The 27,033-nt window shown below is 41.3% G+C and overlaps 3 protein-coding genes across 4 annotated transcripts; 1 reads left to right on the top strand and 2 right to left on the bottom strand.

The window, feature by feature from the left end:
• Positions 1-11,164: 11,164 nt before the first annotated feature.
• On the top strand, positions 11,165-19,071 carry LOC112283424 (uncharacterized). Of its 2 annotated transcripts, none has more exons than XM_024522062.3 (9): positions 11,165-11,988; positions 13,121-13,486; positions 13,984-14,243; positions 14,435-14,576; positions 14,758-15,129; positions 15,346-15,477; positions 15,606-15,734; positions 15,883-16,072; positions 16,365-19,071. In XM_024522062.3, the coding sequence occupies exons 1-9, from the start codon at positions 11,848-11,850 to the stop codon at positions 18,854-18,856; spliced, it is 4,224 nt and encodes a 1,407-aa protein (XP_024377830.1). In that variant the 5' UTR covers positions 11,165-11,847; the 3' UTR covers positions 18,857-19,071. The 2 variants fall into 2 exon arrangements, with proteins under 2 accessions (XP_024377830.1, XP_024377831.1); XM_024522063.3 differs by having other exon boundaries at positions 11,708-11,988; positions 13,121-13,474.
• Positions 19,072-20,345: 1,274 nt separating this feature from the next.
• Positions 20,346-20,893, bottom strand: LOC112283715 (GDSL esterase/lipase At3g50400-like). Its single transcript, XM_073534835.1, has 2 exons — positions 20,699-20,893; positions 20,346-20,543 (listed from the first exon to the last, which is right to left on the bottom strand). Exons 1-2 carry the CDS (start codon positions 20,891-20,893, stop codon positions 20,346-20,348), a joined length of 393 nt encoding a protein of 130 aa, XP_073390936.1.
• Positions 20,894-21,744: 851 nt separating this feature from the next.
• Positions 21,745-24,246, bottom strand: LOC112283425 (protein-L-isoaspartate O-methyltransferase 1). Its single transcript, XM_024522065.3, has 7 exons — positions 23,617-24,246; positions 23,337-23,479; positions 22,969-23,073; positions 22,727-22,850; positions 22,527-22,598; positions 22,339-22,412; positions 21,745-22,216 (listed from the first exon to the last, which is right to left on the bottom strand). Exons 1-7 carry the CDS (start codon positions 23,843-23,845, stop codon positions 22,133-22,135), a joined length of 831 nt encoding a protein of 276 aa, XP_024377833.1. The 5' UTR covers positions 23,846-24,246; the 3' UTR covers positions 21,745-22,132.
• Positions 24,247-27,033: the final 2,787 nt, after the last annotated feature.

The raw sequence follows: 27,033 nt of genomic DNA, 5'->3' as shown, positions 1-27,033 counted from the left end.
CATCAAGGCATCCGTGTCTGACAAATGCTTGTCAATGTCATCTTGTGTAATCTCAGTGCTGTAGCACTCTTCTCATTTAACATTTGGTACTCTCCCAAGTGCATTTAGAGTACTTCCGTACACAGCATGCCTTCTATTCCTTCATGAATCATTCTAAATTAACAAATAGATATTGGAAATGATAACCACATTCATTCATAAGGTTGTAAGGATCCATGTCGAGCCACAACGATCACATCAAGAAGAGTTGGGATATCCAGTTAACAATTTTGTTTGGCAATAATGAACTGACGGTAGAAGAAGTTGCGAGCAGTTAACGCAAATTAATGCACGTTGAAAATGGCTCCACATATCCGAGTATCAGTATAACAGATTACAAATACAATCAGAGAACTCACAAGTAAGAGGTCGATATGCTGCAACACATAAAATTAGATAGTTTCTTCTTCCACCATTATTTTTACACGAGAAGATCTTCAGCTCATCCTGGTAATTGCAGCATCCAGAAAGGAGACAATGTCAGAAACTCTATGTGGTGGCAGCCGCGAGCTCGACCTTCAGCCTGGAGTCGACACACAACGTCTCCTCGAACCGGATAATCTCATCCTCTGATCCATACGCGACTTGGGTTCTGTAGTCGGTGTTCACCACCACTTTGTCGAGGACTGATTGTTTGCCATCGCTGCTGTAACCTCCAGCATTCTCTATGAGCAAACCCAATGGAGCGACCTCAAACATCAGCCATAGCTTCGCTTTGGTAGTTGGAGAGGTCACGTTTGTGAAGATGCCCCTCTCCTTCACAATGAGCAACTTCTGTTCGAGGCATGCCAGCGAGCATGTCAACAGCAAGTTGCTCGTCTTCGAAGGTGTTGATGCAAGCGGTAGCACCTCAAGAAGCTGTGCGAACCTTGAACGCAATGGTGCGGGGAGCTTCCCCCATGCACACCAGCAACCTGGCGAGGTTTCTGTTCCGGGATAGCCTTTACTGAGAACTCCTCCAAGCTGTCGCCAAGTTCTGCGCGTGCGAGGGCCTTTCTGGCGGTGGAGGATGCCTTCACTGAGACTGCGTGGAATGCAGATGGCATGCTGGTGCCATGCAGGGAGCTGGACGTCACTCCCTGATTCAAATTCCAACACATGCCACCAAAATCATCAACTAGACTACAAGAGGTGCGCAGATGCGGAATTTATTGCATTCACCACAAATGGTCACCGAACTGTGCGATCGCAGTGTTTTGTTCTCCTCTCAACTACGATCGAGTTGTTCAGCAACCCCCGCACGTCCGATCGCAACCTTCTGATCGTTTAGGTGACAAGCGAATTTCTTCCAGAATCTGAAATAATTAGATTCTCGAGGCAGATAAGCTTGATATCTTATATCCCAAAATTCCACATGGAGGATTAACACGAAAACTACGAGATCGGATGCGGTCAAAGTCAACGTGGGTTGTGAATTATCGCCTTCTGAACAGTGCCCAATAGTGAACTTACCCCTGTGGTAGTGCATTTTATTCTCGATTCTCAAGGACTTCAACTCCGGCGACAGGAAGCTACTGATCAAACACTCTGAGGCCGCGACCAACGTATTGAACTTAAACTCTTTGAACTCTCCACGGAAGGACTCCAAGCATTGAGATTATGCACAAAAATACGTTTAAAGTCCATGAATAAGAAGAGTTCTACGCAATGAAGAAGAATTTACTCCACAAGAGGCAAATTTGGTGTCTTTGGATATGCTGAGCCATTAACACTTCAAATTCTATGAAAGCACCAGCTTTACGCGTCCCCATCTAAACAGGTCTTCAAGTGTCATCGCATCCAGCCAATGCTCAAAGAATTTTCTAAAGTAAAATGTTCCGATTCCTAAGTCCTTTCAATTCGAAGCTGCACATTACATGCGTGCCAATACGATCCCTACCTTCATCCGAGAAGGTAGCGCACTAGGCAATTTCCGCAAATACAAACTATGTGCAGTCCAATTGTGCAGTGAGGCAAGAGTGGAGACTCAAGATAACTGCAATATCAGACATTCTAGAAGAGAATTGGCGACAAACCAGAGCTGTGGAGGCGTTGGAGCGCTGAGGAGATTAGGCCTATGCTTTGGCTTCAGCAACAGTACTGGTGGAAGACAACTTGGCGAAGGAGACAGCAGTACCTGAAGCAGCAGCAGCAGCGCCCATGATTGTAGCCGTTGCTGATCGACCTGACCCAACCTTCCTACTCCAACTACAACTGCTATGAATCGACCAGACGGGCAATCGGTCGAAAACTGTGAAGATTGTTGGGAAATGCATGGATCGCAAGAGCTACATGGTTGCCGCTGAGAAGTGACACTAGAGTGGGGAGAACCGCACAAACGGCACTCTCGAATAAGAAATTTTTTATGGCTGCTTCAGCGCTACCTCCTGGTCCCGTGTTTGTTGATGTTTTTGTTCTCTGAGTGGCACAATCACAAAACCTGCTGGTTGCAATGGCTTCACCGCAGAATCTACAAGTGTGCATTCTCTGAACCCGTTTCTTTTAGAGCATCGTCAGGCTTGGTACCCTCAAGTTGACATATCCACGTAGTTTGAAGACACAGAATAGTACCCAACGTGATGGGTGATTTGTAGTGAAATGTTGCGTTACTGTAGAGGTTTCTGAAGTTTTGCGATAATTATCAAGTGAAATGGTTTATATGCAGGCTGCAGGATTCTGGTTTCAATAGATCTTTTCCCTCATTGAACTCCATAACTGATTCCACATGCACCTGCAATCCATTGAGCACTGTGATACTTGGTTATTCTGGTGATTCAATGAACTCTGCTCAATAATGTGTGTTTCATGATACAGGATTCTACCTTTATAGTTCAGTTATGTTGATCAGAGCCCACCAGGGGCATGGATTGACAAACTAGGGATTTCCAATAGAAATGTCAATATTTCAGGAAAACAGAACAAATTCCTCCCTGGGTAGGTTGCCATGCAAGGATGATGTCACCCCTAATATGGTGTTTCCAACTGTTCTTAGTATCAGTAGATGCTGATTCTGTTGATGCATGCATTTCTATCACAGTTGGGTGAAATGCAAGAATCATGCACCCATTGGAAGAATTTTTTTCACAGATTTCGGAAATTGTAAACATTGCTCTTAGTATTTTATAGTTTACAGAACATATTGTTATTCTCTAACCCAGCATGCATGCCCATCTTTGTTGAACACAAAAGAAAAAGGAACTTACAAAGGTTGCCTTCAATCCCCCCATATTAGGACTTTCATGTTGCAAGTTGTGATTAACAAATGAGCATTTGATCTGCCTTAGCACACACAGTCATCCCTATTGCTTGGCAGTAGGTGCACAGTAAACTTTATTACAAAATTGTAACCTTGGGAGTAGTGTTGGCTATTCTCTATTTTTTATTTTTTCATTATTTTTTACTCTGAGATTTGCTGTCAATAATAAATATAAATAAACACATCGCTCTAAGTTAGATGTCCTTCCAACTTCCACAAAATCAAAAACATTTGACCTCCTCAACTTTGATTGCTAGGCTTTGGTTGCAGGAATCCAATGACCAACCCTTAAAGTGGGCAACAAGCCTAGGAGATTATGACACTGGCACTCTACCAAAACAATCTGGATCCACAATGGCAAGTCTAGAGGACAGGCAAACTTTCCTTGCTAATTGTCCTGCCTGCATTGCTAAGAAGGATTTATTGAAATATGTTTTATTTATTATTTATTATTATTTTTATAATTATTTTCAAGTGTTGGAAAGAGTTTGAAAACTATAGCACATTGGTTGATAATAAGAACAAGCAAGATTCTACACAAAACAAGTATGAGAATCCAATAAAAAAAAAATGCATGGAGCCATAATGCCCATGTTCATGTGTGCATGTATTTAGGCTCCTGTAAATTTGCAATAAATTTTATAGATCAACTTACAAGTTAAGTTCAATTGCAAAACACATTACAATTCACATTAGTTTGAGAGTATGCATGGGCATATATATATATATATATATATATACATTGTAATAAAAACAGTCATTGGTTACAACTATCAAACTAAAAGATTGCATTTAAGAGTTTTAAACTAATGGTATGATCACATGAATTACTCAAATTTAAATCATTTTAATGAGTTCATAGATTTTTCAGGATGTTCTTTTATTGTGGGATGAGGTTCAAGGTAGCCTTTGGAGAAGAGAAAGAGAGAGAGGCTGTGAGAACAGAGATGAATGAGGCCATGGAACTGTTGAGATCATTAAATATAGCCGATGCTCTCCATAATATTTACTGTAGACTATAGTAAATACCACAGCTACAGTATTTAGAATCTAGTAGAGAAGTACTATTTATCCTCTCCTCTTTTCTCTTCTTGTATATGAGATACAACCAGATCAATAGATTTTCATGTGTGAAGCTCTCTCTCTTTAGAAACCCTCTTGTAAGTATGACTTACTACTACTCTTGTTTGTGTGTATGACTTACTATTACTCTTGTGTCTTTCTAAACATTCTCAACATGTTATCAGCACGACTCTCTTCTACACACTATGACAATTTTTTGCTCTAGTCTTTGACTCTTCAAACCTGTTGCTACCCTTGCTAAGTTTCTGCCTCATGATCTTGTTCTTCTTATTGGCCCCTCACACATTAGCTGCTTGCTTAGAGGACTTGTTCTACTCTTTGCCTTGCTTGCTTAGAATACTTGATCCAGCCCAACTCCACCCTAGCTTGCTCCCTGCTCCCTACTACGCCCCGCGCCTGCCGTCAAACAGCCGCTGAGCTGCCGCCGAACCCGCCACTTCCGTTGACGCCCTATTGCTGCTGCCGCTGCCGCCCACCGCTATTGTTCGTCACTGTCACCCTATTGCCCTACTGCTGTCGCCCTACTGCTGTCGCCCTACCACTGCTTGCTGCCACCATCTTATTGCTGTTCTGCTGCCTTAATCTATAATCTCCTAGAAATATATATATATATATATATATATATATATATTTTTTTTTAAGTTGAAGTTTATCATTTTATTTGACTTTATATTTTAAGATATGTTTTACTCAACTTTCCTACTTGATCTTGTATTTTCTTTACAGATTTATTTATAATGAGTGCTTCAACATCTTCAACTGCTTCTACTATGGTTCCAACTGTTACCAATGCATCCCAACATTTTCAAGCTCTTTTATTTCCACCATTGACTGTGGATGGAAACAATTATCTATTATGGACAAAAATGGCAAAAGCAAATTTATTTGCAGAACAACTCTTAGATGCCATTATATTTGAAGAATCTCCTACAACAAATATTTCTATATCTCTTGCTATTCGTTGGAAAGTACTTCTTCTCCTTCGTCGTCATCTTGTACCTCCATTACAACATCAATATTTAGAAATGGAAGATCTTACAGAACTTTGGAAGAATCTTAAATCTAGGTTTGATCATCAAAAGACTATTTTTCTTCCATGTGCACATCATAATTGGACACATTTACGTGTCTTAGATTTTTCAAATTTAAATGCTTTCAATAGTGAAATGTATAATATTATCTCATAATTACAATTATGTGGATAAAGCATTTCTGAAGAAGAAATGATTGAGAAAACTCTCTCTACATTTCCTCTTGTATCTGTTGTGCTTGTACAACAATACAGGAACATGAAATTTTAGAGTCATTCTGATCTCATGTCTTATCTACTTCTTGCGGAGAAGCAAAATGAGCTACTCTTGCGCAATGCGGAAGCTCGTCCTATTAGAACTAGAGTTCTAGAATCTCATGCACTTAATATTTCAAAGTCTAAGAAGAAATTATATAAACATGGGAAATGTTCTCATAAGTATCAGGGTAGTCATAGTTAAGACCATTTCTATCCATATAGAAAGAATAAACGTTCTATTATTAATTATAGTAGAAAATAAAAATCAGAGATGTGTTCTTGCCATAAGTGCGGAATGATTGGACATTTAGCACATGCGTGTCGTACTTCAAAAATATTCTATTAAAATATTCTAAGAAAATAAAAAATTACAAGCTGAGGCTCATGAAGTTCATACCATGGATGCATCCATGGATTCAATTAGTGTTGATGACTTAGAGACTTATATAAATGATAGAACCTCTAATGATGAATCAAATGATGTGCTCATTGATTCTGCAATAACACATACTATCTTACGAGATAGACGATTTTTTATTGAAAAATCTTCAACTTGGCAAACTAAAAATATGATGACCATAGCTAGAGTAAATGTGTTTTGTTTCCAAGAGGGCACAACGATGGTAAAATTACCTGCGAGTTCCATCATAAAATGTAAACATGCAATGTTTGCACCCTCAGTACCTCGAAGTCTGATCAGCTATCGAGATGTGGGTATTAATGGTTATCACCTCTCGACCACCACTTTAAATAGAAAAGAGGTTTTGGTTCTTGCAAAGAACCATAAAGTTGTTGAAAAAGCTTTTGCCACAGAAAATGGTTTATATTGAATTGTAATTCGGCCTTCCACTATATTTAATTTTGCATCATCTATCTCAGAGAGTTGTGTTTCTCTCTGGCATGGACGATTGGGACATCCAAGATCCACATTATTTACAAAGATCATTCCATGTATAATTGAGTACAATTTAAATCCTATAGATATAGACTCTATAGAATTATGTCATGCATGCATACAAGGGAAAATAATTACTCGGCCTTCAATTTGGAAACTTCCACAAGAATTACTACCAATGCTTGAAAAAGTGCATGGGGATATTTGTGGTCCTATTAATCCAATATCACGACCATTTCGTTATTTTTTGGTCCTTGTTGATGCATCAGGTAAACAATCATATGTTTCATTATTATCAACTCAAAACATGGTGTTTGCCAATCTTATATCTATACTTATTCACTTTCGGGTACATTTTCGTGATTATCCTATAAAAACATTACGTATGGATAATGCAAAAGAATTCGCATGAAAGTCTTTTGAAGACTATTGTACTGCAATAGAAATCGAGTTGACATATTGTGTTCTATATAAACATGCTCAAAATGGACTTGCAGAGTCATTTATAAAGCGTATACAACTCATTACCCGGCCACTCTTCTTTCACGCAAATCTACCTGTATCTATGTGGGGTCATGCAGTTTTACATGCTGCAGTATTAATATGTCTCCGCCCTTCTTCTCTTGAAATTGTTTCACCACATGAGCTCATTTCGGGTTGTGTTTCAAATGTATTTCACTTATGAGTATTTGATTGCCATGCTTGGATTCGAGTATCAGAACCTCAACGGCATACCATTGGAGCTCATCGACAAGAAGGCATATATGTTGGTTTTGATTCACCAAGCATTATTCGTATTGTTGATCCATCAATTGGCACATTATTACGTGTACGTTTGTAAAATTGCTGTTTTGAAGAAAATGTATTGCCATCTCTTCAAGGAGGAGTATCCAATCAACAAAGAAATAAAATACTCATATTTGAAGCACCAGAAACATTTACAATGAATCCCGATCCTAAGACAACTTTGGCAGAAATTGAAGTTGCTAAGATTTTGCATCTAAAACGGATCGCAGGTGAAACACTTGATGGCTTCAATGATGTACCTAGAATTACAAGAGTTCCTATTAATGAGGCTCAAAATGCACCTGCTCAGATTGCAATGTCATTGACTTCAATACCTCAAGTTATAACAACAACAACTAAAAGAACTCGTGGACTAGATAAGCAACCACGTAAGAAGAAAGCTATAAAATTGACTAGTCTTGGTATTATTTCTCAAGAAATTGCCACACATCTTGCAGGACTACCAATTCATGATGATATATCCATGTATAATGTACCTTCAATTCCTATGAAAAACAATCTTGAAATTGGAAGGAATAAAAACAAGTTGAGTAAAGAATTATCTATTCTGTATTGTGCTACAGATGATATTTGGGACAGACCATCTATTATGGTAGATGAATCATTTGCATATATGATTATAAAAGCCATTTCTTGCAAAGAATATGATCTTGAACCTTAAACCATCGAAGAGGCGATGCATCGCTCAGATTGGTCAAAATGAAAAACTGCTATAGAGGAGGAGTATGCCTCTTTGTGTAAGAGAAAAGTCTTTGGTCCAATTGTAGACACTCTTATATCTCGCCTTGTGGGATATAAAATGGTATTAATATGCAAGCGAGATGCTCAAGGCCAAATAATCAGGTGTAAAGCTCGTCTTGTTGCTAAAGGATTTACTCAACAATTTGGCATTGCTTATGAATCCACATATTCTTCAATCATGGATTCAATTACATTTCGATATATTATTGGAATGACAGTTCATACCACCCTTGAGATGCATTTGATGGATGTAATAACTGCATATCTATATAGTTATCTTGATGCAAATATTTATATGAAAGTTCGACCTGGCTTAGAAACAAGAACTCCAAATCAATCCGCTCCAAGAAAATATGGTGGTATTAAATTATGTAAGGCCTTGTATGGTTTAAAACAATCCAGACGAATGTGGTATCAACATCTTCGAGATTATTTAATTATAAATAATTTTATACGTGATCCACTAATCTCTTGTTTGTTTATCAAACGAGATAAAACTGGTTTTGTAATCATCGCTACATATGTTGATGATCTTAATCTAGTAGGCACTACATCTATATGTGTTACAACTACAAATCTACTTATATGTAAATTTGAGATGAAAATGCTAGGAAAAATAACTTTCTGCATTGGTCTTCACATTATGCATCTAACAGATGGTAGCATTTTTCTCTACCAACTAACGTATATTAGACGAATTTTGTGAAGATTTAATATGATTGATACTTATCCATTGTCCACACCAATGGTTGGATGTGGTCATGATGGTCATGATCCATATCGTCCATGCGAGGAGGAAGAGGAAATATTGGGAGACCAATATCCATATCTTGTAGCGGTTGGAGCACTTTTGTATTTAGATACATCTACAAGACCACATATTGCATTTGTAGTTAGTGTTCTTGCAAGACATAGTGCACGTCCAACACTACAACATTGAAGTGGCATCAAACATTTATTACGTTATTTAAGAGGTACTGAAGAGCTGGGATTATACTACACAAAATCCACAAATCCAAAATTGGTTGGATATTGTGATGCAGGATATAAATCTGATATTGCAATAGCTAAATCTCAAACAAGATATGTATTCTTAAGACATAGAGCTACAATATCATGGAAATCAGTGAAACAAATAATAACTGCAACTTCATCCAACCATGTAGAAATTATTGCCTTACATGAAGCATCTCGAGAATGTATTTGGTTGCGATCAATTGATAAATTCATTCAAACAACTTGTGGATTTTCATATGATGATTCTCCTACTATCTTGCATGAAGATAATAGTGCTTGTATTGCACAGATGTAAGTTGGTTTCATTAAAGGTGATAGGACAAAGCATATTGATGCAAAGTATTTTAGTTATATCCATGTCTTGATTATTTATCAAGCACTTATAATTAAGAAAATTGAATCTACAAATAACCTTGTTGATCTCTTCACCAAAGCTCTCCTATTAAGCAACCATCATCGACTTACTTATGGCATTGATATGTGGTGACTTGCTCTTCTTGAATAAGAAAGTTAATGAGCTCTTTAAATAATTAAAGAAAATGATGTTGTACTCTTTTTTCTTCATCTATGGTTTTTGTCCTTAAATAAAATAAGGTTTTCTTAGATAAGGTTTTAATGAGGCATAATTCTTGATCTTGCAAGATCACAGAAAAGTATAGATCATAATTCTATACAAATTTTATATTATGTAAATATTATGATGAGCGAGGATGAGTGCTGAGATTATTAAATATAGCCGGCGCTCTCCATAATATTTACTGTAGACTACAGTAAATACCATAGTTATAGTATTTAGAGTCTAGTGGAGAAGTATTGTTTATCCTCTCCTCTTTTCTCTTCTTGTATACGAGACACAACCAAATCAATAGATTTTCATGTGTGAAGCTCTCTCTCCTTAAAAACCCTCTTGTGTGTATGACTTACTACTACTCTTATGTGTGTGTATGACTTATTATTACTCTTGTGTCTTTCTAAACATTCTCAACATGAACAAAGCATTTACAAAGAGGCATGAGAATGTTGGGCAGTGGTTCTAGAAAATCCCCAAAGACTGGCCTCATCCAGCTGCTGACAAAAACGTAGCACTGCCATGAACAGATCATGTCATGTGATTTGCCACAAAATAAGACCAAATCATCCATATCTTTAAATGAATGCTGCACCCTCATTTGAATGTGGGGCTGTTTTATTTGTATTTCTATATGCTTTGGTTACTTTGCAGCTTGCAACCTCATTGAAAGTATATATATATATATATATTTTAAGCAGTAACTGACCTGAACAGATGAGCCTTTGCTGTTGCTGCTGCCACGTCCTGAGCCAGCCTTCCTTGACTGACCCACCTCAGGAGGAAGCTCACACGGAGCCCTTGATGAACCCTGTGTTCGGCGACGACCGTGACGACGACGACGACGACGATGCCCAGGTTTCGTCAGGGCGGAGACAACCAGTTGTTGGCACCGTGATGGAAGATGGTATTTTGCCATGGCAAAACAGAACCAGCATTATTACTTTGCTTTCGCGACATGAGGAAATGATGTTGACATTGGCTTTTAGCCTTCAGCCGCAGTGGAGTGTCGTCGAGACATGGACGAGATTGCGGTGGACTAATATTAGGTGGGGGGAGGGGGGGTGGAGATGGTGAAGGGGAAGGATTGGAGCTTGGAACTCTATGCTGTGTGACGAATGCCCTAGGGAAGAAGACGAAGGGGTCGCACAGAGATGAAGAAGCTTAAGTTAGACAGTAGGGGAGGGGAGCAGAGTGAGAGAGAGAGAGAGAGAGAGAGAGAGAAAGCCAAGCAGATGACTATCGTTTGCGAGGATGTGGAGACTCTGGGTAGATTTTTGAGTTACTTAGTTGTGTAGGTCATCGTGAGAGCGTGTAGAAGAATTACAATAACAATGAGGTTAAGAGGATGTAATTGACATGGTTAGGGAGGAACTAGTGTAGGGCACATGTGACATAGAACGATTGGGGGGTGTTGCGATGCTGCCACCGCATTGACACGTTCCCTTCCTCTTCATTTCACACCACTTGGGACTTCTCCGCATTGCGACTTCGGTGTATTAGTGTGTGTGTGTGTGTTTGCAGCTTCCTCTTGGTTGGGAGGGTCCTTTCTCATTTTTGTCTGAGCCTGTTTCCGATGTTCTCAACGACATAACGTTGGATGAATTGAGCCAGGGATAACCTGCCCTGCCTGGTGCGGCACTTGGAAAGAGACTTGTACACGTTCTGCTTCTGACTCAACCCTAATCCCACCTTTACTATTTGGGCCTCTTCATTACTCTCTCCCCCTGCCCCTCTTTTTCTTGCATCTCTGATGCTTTAGTCTTCATTCCACATCTGATTTTGGGGCCGATAATTCCTTCGGGATCTCTTGCCTTCCTCTTCTCAATCTGCTCTCCCACCTACCGCTGTCCTCATGCAGTTGCCACCTCTTTCTCCTCGCTGCTTTTGTCGATTCTTTTCACATCCATCTCCCCTGGTTGCTCGTTTCCCTCGCCCTTGCACCTCTCGCAATGTTCAATCAGGATTGGTTTTTAGTTTCCTTTTCTCTTACATCCGGTAAGGTAGGCTGTTTTCGTTTGGTGCCCAATTGGACACGGTCTTGAATCAAGTGATCCCTATTCTGCTCAAACATTTCACTACCGATTCCCCCAGCCTAAGTGTATGGGAGGGAGAGGCAGATGGGCGACAAGAAGGACGCAGTGTAACAAACGGCCTGGGGCCCTACACAAATCATGCCGAGTCTGTCGCACACAGCACTGCAATCGTCAACGGCTTCTCACAGTAATGGCTCAGCCCACCCCCCAGATGCACGCTCCGCCTCTGTCTGGACTCGCTCCAACACCGATGATGTCAGTCTTTCCCAGCTGCATAAGGTGATACTCCTACCTGCCTCTTCTCTTTTCCCCTCTCACTTGAATTTGCACACAAAGCTGTCGCCTGTTTTCTCGAAGCTCGCGTTGGTGATGTCGTGTTCCTGGTTTCAAGTGTCGGATTATTGTAATTTTTTCCCTCCTAGCATCATATTGTAGCTCGATCTGAATGTTCTCTGAAGAAATAGAAAAACAATAATAATAATAACAATAATAATCATATAAAGCTTGTTGATTGAAGCTTATTCTACTTCGCTGACTGAAAATGCAGTCTGTAGGAAGAGTGGATGGTTTTCATAGAGACCTAATATTTCATTTCTTGAATCGAAGCTCTAATTGGCAGGTTGCAAGTGATTTGCAAATTTAGGTCCCATAAAGTTCCAAAAGAAGGTAGTCCCAATTTACAGAAGCTGCGTTATTTTCGGTCGGTTTAAGACTACTGTATAAAATTTTCTGGGCTATAAGTAGTACAATTGTTCCTACTCTCTGAGGATACTTGCTCTCAATCTCATGCCTAGTTAGTGCGGATCATTGTGCACGTAGAAGTCGGATTTTGATGCGTGTGAGCTGATTGAAAATATATCGTGAGGGTGCATCAATTTAAATTTTTTTACATCAAGTATTGAGTCTTTTATTATTATCTCATTTTCCCCTATTAGTCGCGTCATTTGCGAGGAAGAGATTAACGTTGTAAGACAGGAATGGATCCTTGCATTGGTATTGGAAGTCAGTTTATAGCTGGCAATTGAATGTGTAGAGTTAGATTCAGCAAGAGAGTCATGATGGCATTGTCTCTATGCCTCTCCGGATGGACTTGGGGTATTAGTTAACTACACTAGGGTGCAGAGATTTTCCTTTGCAGGCAGGCAGCCTTGCAATTTTCGGATTGCAATGAGTTAAATTCTTTCTAAGCGTTGTGTTTCGTTTTCTCCTATTCGGTTTGGAAATAAATGGCCTGATTCTCGTCATGATTTGTTTCAAATCGTTGGAGTCACAACCTTAATTCCAGTTTCTGAGTCAGTTTACAGAGTAATCGTGCGTAACCTAATCTCGGAGCAATGAATCATTTAGAATGTGGATTGAAGAGTTTGGTGTGTTTGACAAGTGATCTAAAATAAGATGATTGTATTTGCAGTTCTGGGGTGGATTGTCAGTTGTGGCTCGCCGCGACTTGCTACGCATTGATAAGCAGACACTTTTTGAGCAAGTTCGTAAGAATCTGTATTGCTCTCGGTGTCATGGACTACTTGTGGAGGGGTTCAGTCAAATCATACTCTATGGAAAGAGCCTGCAGGCAGGCATGGTAGGCCAGAATAGTGGTGGAGGAACCACTGGCAAGCAGGTGTCAGGAAAGGGGCACTATGCTGCAGTTGCAGGTTTCGCTGATGACTCTAAGGACCCATCTGTTCACCCCTGGGGTGGCTTAGCAGCCACTCGTGACAGTATGCTGACGGTCTTGGATTGTTTTCTGGATGGGATGCCGCTTGAGGTGCTTCAAAATGTACCTCCCATATTTCATTCCTTTTTGTTAATGTTTCTCAAATTTTCCGCTACTTCTGTAGGCAAGACATGTGAAGCGATCGAAATTGGAATCGGGTCTTAATGTCTAAGTCTATGCAAAACTATGAGTAGTTGGTTGTTGGTGTAATCCACACAGTTACCTCGAATGCACATTGTTACTTGATAGATTCCTTGATTCTCTCAACTCATCTGTTTTCGATTATTTCAAGTTGCAACATTAGGCTCCTTATTGTTGTCCCGAATAGAAATCGCGTCGCTCCTAGTGTTCACGTCTGGCCTAATGTTGGCTACTTACTTACAGCTTGACATTAGTCAATTTACGATTCGCGAGCTGGGTTTAGTTCTGTTTAAACAATATAATTTTTGTCTCAGAGTAGGGTCATAGTGAAAAGCAAGAGAAGCGAATTTAATGATCAGCCGGGCTGAGGACTCTCACTTAGAAGTGGCATGAATTCTTACTTGGATTTCTGCCAACAGGTGTTTGAATGTGCTCGGGCGCGAGAGCGAGAGCGGGAGTTGCTGTACCCAGATGCATGTGGAGGAGGCGGAAGAGGTTGGATTTGTCAAAATGGGAGTTTCAATGGACGTGGACATGGGTTGAAAGAGACCTGTGCTCTTCACACAGCTAGGCTCTCTTGTGAAGCGTTAGTAGACTTCTGGTCTGCTTTGGGAGATGAAACAAGGCTCTCCCTTCTAAGGATGAAAGAGGAAGATTTCATAGAGAGGTTAATGTTCAGGTATAGATACACGATTTTTCACAGTTAAGGAGTGACTGACAATGGAAGTAATCATCTTCTGGTAATTCAAAAAGTTGTGAAGTAATTTTTTTGTAGACGCCGCATTCCTTATCATGTGTGGACAAGGTTGAGGCGATATAGATGCTGTCGAAATTAGTTTTCGTAACAGATGTATTTGCTCCGTACTGTAGGTTCAACAGCAAGCGCTTTTGCCGAGATTGCAGGCGTAATGTTCTTCGGGAGTTTAAGGAAATGAAGGAGTTGAAGCGATCCCGGAAAGAACCTCAATGCACTCAATGGTTTTGTGCTGCTGATAGTGTATTTCGCTACGAGGTAAATCATTGAATTCTCATTTGATCAATTATAATTTGTGGATAGTTCTAAGGGGTTAAATGGATCTGCATATTATTGCCCTTGCTCACATTGCGTCTTTGAGGATGCTGTACATCCAAACGTCTTCTTTGAGCTCAAATGGGCACGTGGGTAACGTTGAATATTGCTACCTTTTTCTCAGGTATCTAAGACTGCAGTGCATGTGGATTGGCACAACTGCTTTGTTGGTGATGGGGGTAGCCCTTTTCAGCGTTTTGAATGGGCACTGGGCACTGGTGAAGGAAAGAGTGATATTTTTCCCTTTGAAGACGTGGGTCTATCTGAGTTTGCTTATGTGGATAACCTTGATCTTGCGAATATAAGTGCTTGTTTCATTGTCGTACGTGGTTGGAATCGAGATGGTCGCTGCACGGAGCTCTCTGCTAAAGCACATGCTCTGAAAGGACAGTTGTGTGTACATCGACGGTTGATTATTGGAGATGGTTATGTGTCGATCACCAAAGGGGAGAGTATACAACGGTTCTTTGAGCGGGCGGAGGAGACAGAAGAGGAGGTACGTACCAATCAGCTAGAAGGCTCGGTTTGAATGAGAAGGATGAGTCACGCGCATTGATTCTAAAGTTGATCATGTTCCTGGATGAAGGCGCCAGAGTGAAACGGAGGAGAACAATCAGAGCCTCCATTTAGGGATCCTCTGAAGTCGCAGGTCTTGGGTCTTAAACACAAGGTTGATATCGAAGGAGCTAAGCAGTTTTTGATCTGTGTGCAGGACGAAGATGCTGTTGACAAGGATGGAAATGATTACGAGGGTGAGGCTTCTCGCCCGCAGAAGCATGCGAAAAGCCCTGAGCTTGCACGGGACTTCTTATTAGATGCCGCTACTGTTATTTTCAAAGAGCAGGTACATAATCTGTGTTTGAAGTCGCATGTTTGAGATCTCTCTCCTGTAGTATTTGAGTTCTCATTGCACAGTGTCTTTCCACAAGTGTGTTCAACCTTACTGATATCTTTCAGTTTGTTTTGTAATAGGTAGAAAAGGCCTTTAGAGAAGGCACAGCACGCCAAAACGCTCATAGTATTTTCGTCTGCTTAGCTTTGAGCTTGCTTGAAGAGCGTGTTCGCGTTGCTTGCAAGGAGATTACAAGTCTTGAGAAACAGGTCTGTATTCTGATGACTTCTGCTTTGAACTTTTCTATTTGGACCTAATCCTATGTAGATTAATTCTGTTGGGCCTCTAGAACCACGGAAATCCTCTCTTTTTGTTGTGATGTATTATTGTTTATAGCATCTACTTTGGTGTAAGCAGAATAAGCTCTTAGAGGAAGAAGAGTATGAAAAGCGTGAGGAGGAGGAGAGACGAGAGCGAAGAAAACAGAAAGAGAAAGAGAAGAAGTTGCGTAGAAAGGAGAAGCTTAAAAGTAAAGAGAAAGCCAACAGAAGGAATTGTTCCTCCGTCACTTTGAATCCAAATGGTTGCCTCACAGCAAGTTCATTAGGTGAGTTAACTTACAGGGGTTTCCGTGGCACATGCTCTTCTAATGTTTGCCTTTTCCGTTTTCTTTCTCATTACCGATTGAACAACTCTGTTCAGCTGTAGGTGAATCAGTACAATGTAAACTTTATGACTATGTGGTCTACATGTCCCTGCTTTATAGGATCTCTTTATACCCTCTCAAACTTTTTTAACGGTTCATCTGAACGGGAAGAGGATTACTGTCTTATTTATTTCTTATTTTGCCTTTTGTAAGTATTATAACAGAGAAGGTTGAACATGTTGGATGTATTCAGATGTAGATCATGAGGAGGAACAGGATAGCAATTCAGGCAGCCAAGTGGAAGGGACGGAAAGTAATCATAGCGAGGATAGTATGTCTGCAAGACCCTCATCTCCTGACACCGTTGAGGCGAGACCTTCAGCTGACGGTTTTGACAGTGAGAATGGAGGCTCCAGTCAGCATGAAGCATTAGCTCCTGCGCAGATTACTGATGATGCTCTGGGTTTGAGGGATGGAAATGGCGCCTTCATTGTAGAAAGATCTAAATCTGCCAAGAGGAGAACCCAGGGTCGAAAAACGTCGATTGATAACTCTAATGGAAGTTTTAGACGAGGGTCTATTCCTTCACTGGAAGCTGATGGCAATTTACGAATGACACTTAACCCACATTCTTCTGAAGTGAAAGAGGTATTGAGCTCTCAAGAACACCAGAGGAATAATGTTCGTAAAGTTGGGGTCAAAGCTGTCACGAAGCGGGTGGATGGCTGGTCGAGCTCTCCAACATATAATAGTAACAATAGGGATGAAACGCTTCAATCCTGCGCTTGTGGTAGTTCTCATGTCGGCTCTCGTTCTAAAGTTGGCCAACGTGGTCCTGGTAGACCAGGAGTTCGAGAACCAAATGCAAGTGTTGGATCAGGAGAACGCTCTATTATTGAGGGTCTTTCTGGAAAAACCCTTCATCGATCTGATAACGTGGATCCAGCACTTGTCCGGAGGTCAACTGAGCAATCACTAGGAATGTCAGTTACAGCTAACATTTTCGATCGAAGGGATCAGAGGGCAGGGAGTATCACGGACAGAGCTGCCAAAACATTACATTCAAGAAGCTCTTCACTGGATTTGGGTTTTGGGGCATCAAGTGGTCACTGTGGGGTGCCAAAGTCATCCCCAAATGGAGCAGTGGGGCATGGGTCACTTGTTAATGGCTTGCCTGCGTCTGTTGCGTTGAAACCCATGTGGACTCCGCGTGCAGTAAACGCCCCAAATGGCTTAACAGTGAAGGTGTCCGGAACTCTTCCTTTGGATAGTGAGCATGGGAAGGATGACCACGCTCTTATTGGATCACAAGCAAGACCTGTGAGCCCTTGGCCTCCTCCATTCAAATCAGCTTCACCAAAAGCATCGAGCATTGTATTTGAAGACTTTCCAGGGAGTGCAGAAGAAGAGTCCACAGTCACTGAACACCTATCCACTAGCGCAGAGGAAGAAGAATTAGAAATGCCCGCTCCTAATGCTCCAGTCCTACCTCGGACTGTTATCACCACTGATGATAGCCGGGGAAATCTCATCACTAGCGAAATCGACTTCAAAGTTGGGGGTTCTCCTGGAACATCTGCACCTAACTCAGAAGACGAGTCAGTCTCTGTGCAAGAAGTGGTACCTGCTGTAAACGCAGAGAATTGTGTTGTACTTGAAGACATAATATATACTGATTCTCGACAAGGATCGTCAGAAGAAGGGCAAGATTCTCCACGAGTACTAAGACCAGTTGCTACACAAGGAGCCTTAAACTATGTGCCTGAAACGGGCTTGATCACACAGCAGCATCATAGCTACCGAAGTGCGGGTATATTGTCAGGGCCATCTGCACATGTTCATACTAATAGTCACCAACAGGTTAACTTTCCCCAGGGGAGTCTTTTGAGGCCACCAAATAACGGCATGTATGCTTACACCACAGACATGTTGGCTTCCCAAGGACACTTGCAAAATGCTATACAACCTCCGAGCATGGCACCTGGTGCAATGAACATGCGCCATCCACGGCCTTTTGGATTCTTTCCAATGGGTCCATGGGCAGCGCGTGGCAGGACAGGTGTCTTACCTCCTCAAGCTTGTGTTTATGCTGTTTCTGGACCTGGAGGATTACCCATGGGAGTACTTCCTCCAATATCTTTAGCTGCTCCAGGATCTGTATCGCCAGGGGGGTTTGCACCTAATCATTTATCCGCAATTCCAGACGGATTAAACCCTCTACAAATCCGAGACAATCAACACAATGGAACTCACCAGATGTATTTGTCCCGATTCGGCGATTCGCCAGGAAGGGGATCACATGGTCGAATAATGGTTGAAAGAACTCCAGGTTTGAAGTCTGATGGTAGTCAGGTGGAGGGGACTTCGGCTGCAGATGTGGGGCATGTTCGTGAGGGACAAAAGTTTCTTGGTCATGCTCTCTCGAATGATTCTCAATCACCTTTGCTTGGCATGAAGGAAAGGCATCACACTGCCTCACCAACCTCAGCGGATTTCTCTTTCTTCCATTCTAAGTGGCCTATATCGGGAGGGACCAACAAGACTGAGGCATTTACCAAGGCTTCAGATTCAGATACTTATCGTTCGAGTAACCTTCCCGTGAGTTGTGCAGAGAGAACACAGTGTTTACTTGGACCCGACGGAGTTTCGAAGTCGAGCTTACCTGTGGGAGAGTACAGTCTCTTTGCGTCTGCACCTAGCAAGGGTTTTGGCTTATTCGGCGCAAGAGTACAAGGACCCATGTAGTTGCTCAAATTCATTTTTCAGGTATTTATAGTACTTAGAAATAGTGTGAGTAGTTAGACAGTGATACTGGAAATGACACAAATCTTTGTAAAAGAGTGCTTCTGTTCCCCACTACAAGATAGAAGGGGTTCCTAAAGCCAAGAGTATGGTGCAAATTTATGTATGAGATTAAATTAAATCTCTCCAGATTGATTAATTTTACTTATTTCAGCCTCGATCACTTCTCGATCACTTCTCTTTCATCCGTATGCAGTGAACTCAAAATGGTCCAATTTCGTAGTCTATACATGCCGTGATGTCGACAGTTAGTAGTTCAAAAAATGTCTACTAAATGGTCGAATTTCGTAGTCTATACATACCATTTAGTAGACATTTTTTGAACAATACTCAGCAACCACTGGAGACTATCACCGTAGTTCTTGCATGCATGAGGATCTTAAATTACTGATTGAAACGGCTTCCTTAGCAACAAAAAATGCGCAGTACCCGCATCTTAGATGTGCCCAATACGAGTGTGTTCCACTGTTACAAACTCAACTGAGAGAGTTGATAGATGTTCATGGGGATGTTGGAAGTGGAGCCGTAGAAGAGCTTTTGGGTCAGGAACACATTCACAGTCTCCGCAAGGTGAAAATCATCCCAAAAGACGTATGCGCTGCGATTTGATCACAAGGTATGTCAAATCGTTTAGGATACTACATGGCAACTCTCCCTTGAATCTGCCGAAAGCACAGCATCCTCGGTTGTTGACTTGGAATCCTGTCATCAGATTCAAACACATTGAATATACGTTCAACAGTCTAGGTTTATTGAAGGACGAGAACAAAGTACAGTGTAGAATGTTGCTCAGCCACCGTACTGTTCAAGAGATAGCCATCCGGCAACACGGTACGGATGCCTATGTGCTAGGGTGGGGCTAGAGTTGCAAGAGTTAGGCTGACAATCTTGCGAACAAAGCGAATGTCGTTCTGCAGGGTCTTAGACTCACTCTAGGACCCCAGTAGCTAGAAGCGACTGTAAATTCAGCCGAGGAGCAACCAAATGGACTCTCGGACGCACGAGAAAATGGGCAACCATCGTGGAAAAGCCAGAAAAGATCAGCCCGGAATTTTCAATCTCGTATCGTGTTGGGAGGAATTGAGTATGGCATCGAGCATCGTACAGCATGCATTACTATACAAAAACGCCGATCCAGACAAAGTGCTGGCGAGCTCCGGCAGCATTACTCGCACAGCAGCGTTGAAACCCGCTGCCATCTCATTGTCAGAGCCAACGCAAGCTCCATTTGTGCAGGCAATATTTTTGGAGTCGGTTCCAGGTCTTGAATAAACTTCAAACGAGGGGGGGGGGGGGGGGGGTGGGGGGATGCTTAGAAAATTATTAAAATGAGATTTGAAGTTTGATACGAGAGCAATGAACTTGAGTTAAAGCTCGATTTGCAAACTATTAGATACACTTTGAGCTTGGAAGCTAGGAAGGTGTGGAAGTCTTAAGCATCAGGATATTCAGCTTTCATCGATGAGTTTGCCAATGTGTAGTTGTAAACGTAGTCATTGGTTCCTAGGCTTATCAGAAATAGCGGCTCAGCCAAGAATGACTTCTTCTGTGCAGCTCCTAGAATCTCTTCCAGTTCAATTGTTGTGTTCGTCAAACGTTGGATTTGAGCAGATAGGGATAGGAGATCCAACTGCACAACCAGATTCAAGATTTAATGATCTGTAAAAATAACTAGTTGTTGAAACAAATTTAAGCAGAGATGGTTTTGAAGTTCGGTAAACGCAATCCCATTGGAAACCTCACCACCCGATCGAAGCCTTTTCTAAACAAACTTCAGAAAAGAACAATGTTAAGAGGAATGTAAGGAGAAGCGAAGTGATCTGGATGACTCAGCCATTGTGCCCCGCTCTCGTCAAGGATACCTCCAGCACCCGAAGCATAGTTCACTCCCTGTAGAAGCTGAGCACCATTGGTGGTGGGAGCCAGGTATGGAGGAGCATAATCCAGACCCACGTAGTCAGCTGCAATCGAACCATCCATCACTAGAGATACTTGAGTTCCAAAGCAGTCATGGTCCTACAGAATTGACGCTCCTGATTCTGTCATTCAGAATGATCACTTGCTGAGACGGCACACAGAATGTGAGCCGCTCACCAATGAAATCCGGCACTATTTTTCCATTACAGAAACGACCAGTGGCATTATGAGTTGGGAAGTCGATTCCATTCGGCAACGTGTTCGCCTTTGCCGGCGCAGACTTAAGATGGTTGTTGTTGCCAGCATTCAACAACGAGTCGCCAAAGGTAAAAATACAGGGAATAGCGGTGTAGAGCTTTTTAGCTGACGCGCAACGGGGTAGCACATGATGAAAGGAAACAGCCACAGTAAAATGTGCAGACTCATCGTTGGGTGTAGATTTTAGAATGACACAGATATACACAAGTGTGTCTCACATAGCAGTTACATTTCCACTCTCTGATGAAGCTCAAACTACAGTTCGGTGCCATGATTGCTCGAAGGAATTGCAATATATACGCACAAGAGGTAGACGCCGTGGTGGACACAACTTTCACCAGATTGTGTGAAAGGAACACACCAGAAGCATGCTTTCACACAATTGAAGTGGGTGAATGGGTGGCATGTACTGCAGCACACTTGGCGATTAGTAGTACAACTACGAAATGTATGTGAATGCATCAATGTAGATCATGTCAAGCTTCCACCTGTAGTGCTCATGAATGTACCGTGAACTATCTCACTTGTCTTTTGAAGGTAAATCTAACCACCATTCGTAAAGTTTTAGTACTTCAGAGTCTAATATCACAAATCCTATCAATTACAAAATACCATCGCTCGTATTATTGAGGCAGGAACATCGAAAGCAGCAGAGATAATATTAATTATGATTTTTTATTGATCTTGGGGGAGTACCTTCAACGGAAGTTAAACCAAAAACTGCCCTGCGGGTGCCGTGGTGAGGGAAGTCTAGTATACAGCTGAGAGACTACGTGCATGCAGTTCTCGTGAATGGATATGGCGAGGAGTCATCTAGCAAGGGCGTGGTAGCTCTAGAAATGAGACAGTGTAGACCTACCAGTGTCAAAATCTTTGAGATAGATTATTGGGCCGAGATGGTCAAAAATTAATTAATTACAGGAGAGCAAAAGGACCATAGTTGATCTAGGAACTCTATAGGGTCGGAAGTGCACTAGGGTCGATATGAATAATGGTAATGGTTACGTAAGCGTCTCTAAGTTCAGCAAAGTTTCTTCATCGTCTCTAGATAAGGGGCACATATCGGACCACCATGTCTACTGTCTTCTTGATCGTTCCATCCTGCAGCTTGTCTATGATCACCAAATCCTGTATATGAAATGGAGAAGGTTTCAAGTTAATAAACATACAGAGAGATTTATTATTCTGGCTCGGAGTAACAAAACCACACAATCCCATCGATTGAAGGAGGATGCATAGTTTGTAATTACCTGGTTATCTGATCCCACCGGAATGACCATTCGGCCTCCTGGTTTGAGTTGTTTCACAAGTGCTTCAGGAAGAACTTCATGTGACGAAACAAACCAACTCCGTTAGTTCTCCACATACACCGTCTCCCCAAAATGCCAGTCATTCCTACACCGTAATTACATTAATGAACAAATAACAGACATTCTACCTGCAGCAGCAGCGCCGACGTGAATGCAGTCATATGGTCCGGCCTCCTCATATCCAAGCTTTCCATCGGCCACTGGAAACATAATCAAGAATAAGTTTTAAAGTAAGAACAAGGCTTATAACTGATCAGCGAATTTAAAATCACCGCACAGCAATGAATCTCATTTGTGAGTTGTTGATCCGTGCACGATCAATGCTTACCATATACTTCGATTCTTCCCTTGTCCATAAGTTCGCCAGCAGGTGTTTCCTTGATAGCATCAATTGAGCCTTCCACAAGTTCCGCAATGTGCTCAACACCGACGACACGGCCGGTCTCTCCAACCTACAAGACCCAAGTATGGCAAGTTTTAGTGACACGTTATACTCCGCAAATGGCTCACATTGCACTAAAGTTCGGATACAGAGGATAAAAAAATACAGGTAACGAAAAGGTTCCTCACCATTAAACCAAAGACTGCAGTCAGGTATCCAGATCCTGAGCCAACGTCGAGAACAGACATGCCAGGCTTGGCGTGATCCGCCAGTAATGATAGGCAATAGGAATGCTGCATTACATCATTCCACAGGGTACTTGAGATTCAAAGACAGAACAGATAGACTCACAAATAACCAACCGATGTAACAATGACGCCGCCAAATTGCACTAATACAACCTATGGAAAGTGTAAGAATTTTTAGTCACAGACACATTCCTACAGAAGCAACACAACGCCATTTCAACGGCTCTCATTCTAGTGACTGATAAATCAGCATGAGACAAGTGAATCGAAAAGAGCACCAAGGCTGCAGAATCGGTGCGATCGCATACCATGTGAGGGGCGGATATCGTCGCTCCGTACCCAATGACTTGAGGGGAGTCGTTGTAAGCGTAGCCAGTGGCTGGCACAAACAGCTTCCGGTCCACCTTAGACATGGCAGCTGCCGCATGTAACGAAGTCAAGATGCCCCGCTCTGCGCAAAAAGAATCGGGACCTTTAGCGATTTACTTGAAAATATTTTGACAGTGCTTCATGTGACACCACAGGTGTAATGCACGAATGCTATACTAGAAAAGAAGCTTCAGAAGAGGAAAAGTTCATAAGACGAACTTTGCAAATTGGAGATGAGCTCCTCGTAGTTGGCGCCGTGGCAGTGCCACTGCATTTCATCACCAGGGGAAGTAGGCGCGGGTGGGTACGTGCCAGGCGGTGCACAAGCGGCGAGAAATGGTTTCCTCCCAACTCTGGGTAAAGGCTTCCCGCATCCCTTCTGCGGGCCACCGCACTGCACCTGCTCGCTGCTGTTTCGTTCCGCGGGGGTCAAAGCCATGGCAGGCATCTGGTTATAGATTTACCACCAGATCGAACCGCGATCGAAATTCGGAACCAACCGACACCGAAGGTGTTCTGGTGAGGATCGTGAACCAGAACACACTACCAGTCCAACAGTGACACTCTAACCTCACAACACCACCGTCAACTCCGTTCCACACAATTCTTCACTCGAATCTAGTAACACACACAACCAACACCAATCTACGCAAACTCCGGTTCACGATCTCCTAACAACAGTCTCTGAACTACCGAAGTGAATTCCTCAACTGACACACAAAAACCAACTTAAACAACAACAACACCAACACGACGACGAATCTAGACGCAAAGGAGAGTAGCTTGCAATGTGTGTGAGATGCCAGTAGAGAGGGTGGGATGTGCGCTGCAAGCAGTGCTGGGCGAGGAGTTGGAAACGCTGGTGGGACGGAAATTGGGCGATGATCTTATATAAAAAAAAAAAAAAAAAAAAAAAAGCGGCCCCGAGAACCGCCCTGAGCTCCCTGCCAAATATAAACCCCTGATCTGGAGGTGGAGGTGTTGGCCTACTAAGCTAGCCTAGCCTAGTCTATTTCTAGTCTAGCATAGGGGCAATAGTAGTATGAGTGTAGCAGTGTGGCTATGTGGGCAGTGGGCCTTAGCCCCGCTCCAGTTTGGGTGCCTGACTGGGGGCACCATCCTCCATATTTGGTGGCACCACCCCCGCATCCAGTTCCTGGATTTCCGTCGCTCTTCGTTCTCTTCACAGAGAGCCTTCTGCCCTCCTAGTAATATATCTCGGTCTGTTTTGTTTTATGTATATCTTTTTCTTTCTGGTTGGGAAGGTGGAAAACAGAATAAACAGGATAACAGTCCACGCTCCTGTCTTTCGTTCTTGACTTTTTTTTCCTTTTCTTTTCTTTTTGTCCTCGTTCGCTCCTGACTGTTTTTATATGTTCGAGTTTGTTGTTTGTTCTGACCCTAGTGAGAGAGTTCATGACTCTGGTGGATTATGGTGAGATGGTGTAAGTGAGTATCTGTGCTTTTGAATGTGTGTGTTTGTGTTTTGTAAAGTTGTGTTCAATGAAAAGTTTTGTGGGAATGTTGTTTACTTGTATTATTTTTTCAAAAATAAAAATATAATTCTTATACCAATTGCATTTGGAATGGAAGAGCATAATTAGAAGCAGAACGGAACAATGGTAATTGACTTTAGAGAGTATTTTGTTTTTTGATTATTTTTTACTGTTATTAGTCAGAGAATATTCATAGTTTGAAAAAGGACTTTCAAAGAGCATACATGAAAATTTTGATAGAGGCAAAGGTTGGTTACTTGGACCCATGAAAAACCCAGGCAAGTCTCTCAACTCAATTAACCCAATTGCACAACAAAAGGACTGAATATTAATAATACATGTTGTATGTCATGTTTATCTGTAAGCAGTGCACATTCACCTTGATTGCATGCACTGTTCCACTGAACACTTGGACTTTCAGCTAGATACATAAATTTTCAATTGGATCTAATACTAATAATAACAAACATAACAACAAAACTAGTTACCAGATATTTTAGGTTTTTTTGCAATGAAAAAATATGACTTCAACCTGTTTATCTCAAGGAGTGTAACAGATAAAGTATATTTTGTGGAAACATTCTGTGAACCAAAACAAGGTCTAACTTCTCAGTTGATGCAGTGAAATTTAAAAAATTTCATTTGATTAAATATGAACTTGAAATGGTTTAAGAATCATTCATAGAAAAATTAATACATGTAGATTATGTGTCTGCATTATTTGCAACATTAAACTTGTATTTTCAACTTATAACATATATTATGTTTATTATTCTCAAGTTGCTAAGTATCAAATTAATTTTAACCTATACATTTGAATTAGCCTGAGATTGTTACTATTTTATTGATTTATTGCAAATGATTTATTTTGTGGAATTTTATACAATGTGTGAATATGTAATATATTTTAAAAATTTTATAACTTAAAAATCATTAAAACAATCAAAGTATCTATGTTCTATAAAAAAATGTGGGGTTTTTCAGTAATCATATCTTCTCATGGACCAAAAAATGTTATGACCATTCAGATTTTTTTAACTTCAGTGATATGTTTATTTCATTGTCTTACCTCTGAAAGTGTGCAGGAATTTATACCATGGTTATTATTTCAAGAAAAAATTAAATGAAGATATGATACTTTAAAAAACCTTCATATTTTCTCTCAACATTGTTGTGTGATCAAGCATTGGAAATGTGGGCCTTGATTTAAAAGTTGGATCATCATGCGTATACAACTAAAACTAAGAAATAGAAAAAGAAAAAACATTCCTTCTTTTGGTTCATTGCATAGATTCTTACAACAAAACAAAACAAAAAGAGCAGTAAGGTATAAATTTTCCTATTAGTTGTCATTCCTTGCTCTCAATGCAAGGCTTTAGAAAACAAACCCTAGTCATCCTCTCCACCACAAGAATTTATACACATTTTTATAAACTATCTTCTTTTTGCAAGTTGATATGTAAATGTGTAGGAAGAAACATCCTTTTCTTCACATTCCCCACAAATCTTGTACCAATGGAATGTAGAAACTTTGTTGGAAGTTTTAACACATCCACATCATTGGCTTGAGTGTCTTCCCATGCAAATGGATGCCAAGCTTGGATACAAGTCAACATGGTCATGAGCTTAGGAATGGACAAGGTGAAGATGAAGAAAGAAAGAAGAAATTAATGAAATAAGTGAAGGAAGAAGGCAAAGTTGAATAAGCAAGGATCAAGTTGCAAGTAGATCTTTGTTTTTTTTTCTACGGATCCTTGAATTGGCAAAAACAAGCAGCCAAGCTCATGGCACTACTAAAAATCATGCCCTCAAAGTGGCCCCAATATAAAGAATAAGAACACTGAACTAAAAACATAAACCAAAATAGTCCTTGCTGGCAATCTCACTCCCTTGTCCAAGGCTCAAATTTAGGTCAAGTTGTCTGGGGGGAGGGCAACCAGAATGGAGTCATCCTCCCCTGTGCCCAAAGCCTGTTGCACTAAAAAAACCCCACTCCTCTGAGCAACTATTTCCTTTTCTTGTGACCAGATGATGACATTCTCAATATCTTACTACTTTTGGGCAATGAGGATGAAATATATTGTCAGCAAATTTCTGGGCAAGTTGGGATCAAAGCACAATACAAATGGTGGCAACAAAA

Source organism: Physcomitrium patens, chromosome 6 (genome assembly GCF_059467195.1).
Source record: "Physcomitrium patens ecotype Gransden chromosome 6, ASM5946719v1, whole genome shotgun sequence".
In the NCBI taxonomy this organism is placed as follows: domain Eukaryota; kingdom Viridiplantae; phylum Streptophyta; class Bryopsida; order Funariales; family Funariaceae; genus Physcomitrium; species Physcomitrium patens.
Note: the sequence above shows the minus strand (reverse complement) of the source record. Positions and strands in the feature narration are given on the sequence as shown.

Excerpts from the sequence above, each read along its gene's own strand:
- LOC112283424 (XM_024522062.3), top strand. The coding sequence starts at position 11,848 with ATGCCGAGTCTGTCGCACACAGCACTGCAATCGTCAACGGCTTCTCAC. Across the intron at positions 15,130-15,345 it reads CGGAGGAGACAGAAGAGGAG|GACGAAGATGCTGTTGACAA; the intron begins GTACGTACCAAT and ends ATCTGTGTGCAG. Across the intron at positions 15,478-15,605 it reads CTGTTATTTTCAAAGAGCAG|GTAGAAAAGGCCTTTAGAGA; the intron begins GTACATAATCTG and ends GTTTTGTAATAG.
- LOC112283715 (XM_073534835.1), bottom strand. The coding sequence starts at position 20,893 with ATGGATGGTTCGATTGCAGCTGACTACGTGGGTCTGGATTATGCTCCT. Across the intron at positions 20,544-20,698 it reads CTTACATTCCTCTTAACATT|TTGGATCTCCTATCCCTATC; the intron begins GTTCTTTTCTGA and ends CTGGTTGTGCAG.
- LOC112283425 (XM_024522065.3), bottom strand. The coding sequence starts at position 23,845 with ATGCCTGCCATGGCTTTGACCCCCGCGGAACGAAACAGCAGCGAGCAG. Across the intron at positions 22,413-22,526 it reads CGTCGGCGCTGCTGCTGCAG|TTCTTCCTGAAGCACTTGTG; the intron begins GTAGAATGTCTG and ends CGTCACATGAAG. Across the intron at positions 22,217-22,338 it reads CGGTGGGATCAGATAACCAG|GATTTGGTGATCATAGACAA; the intron begins GTAATTACAAAC and ends TTTCATATACAG.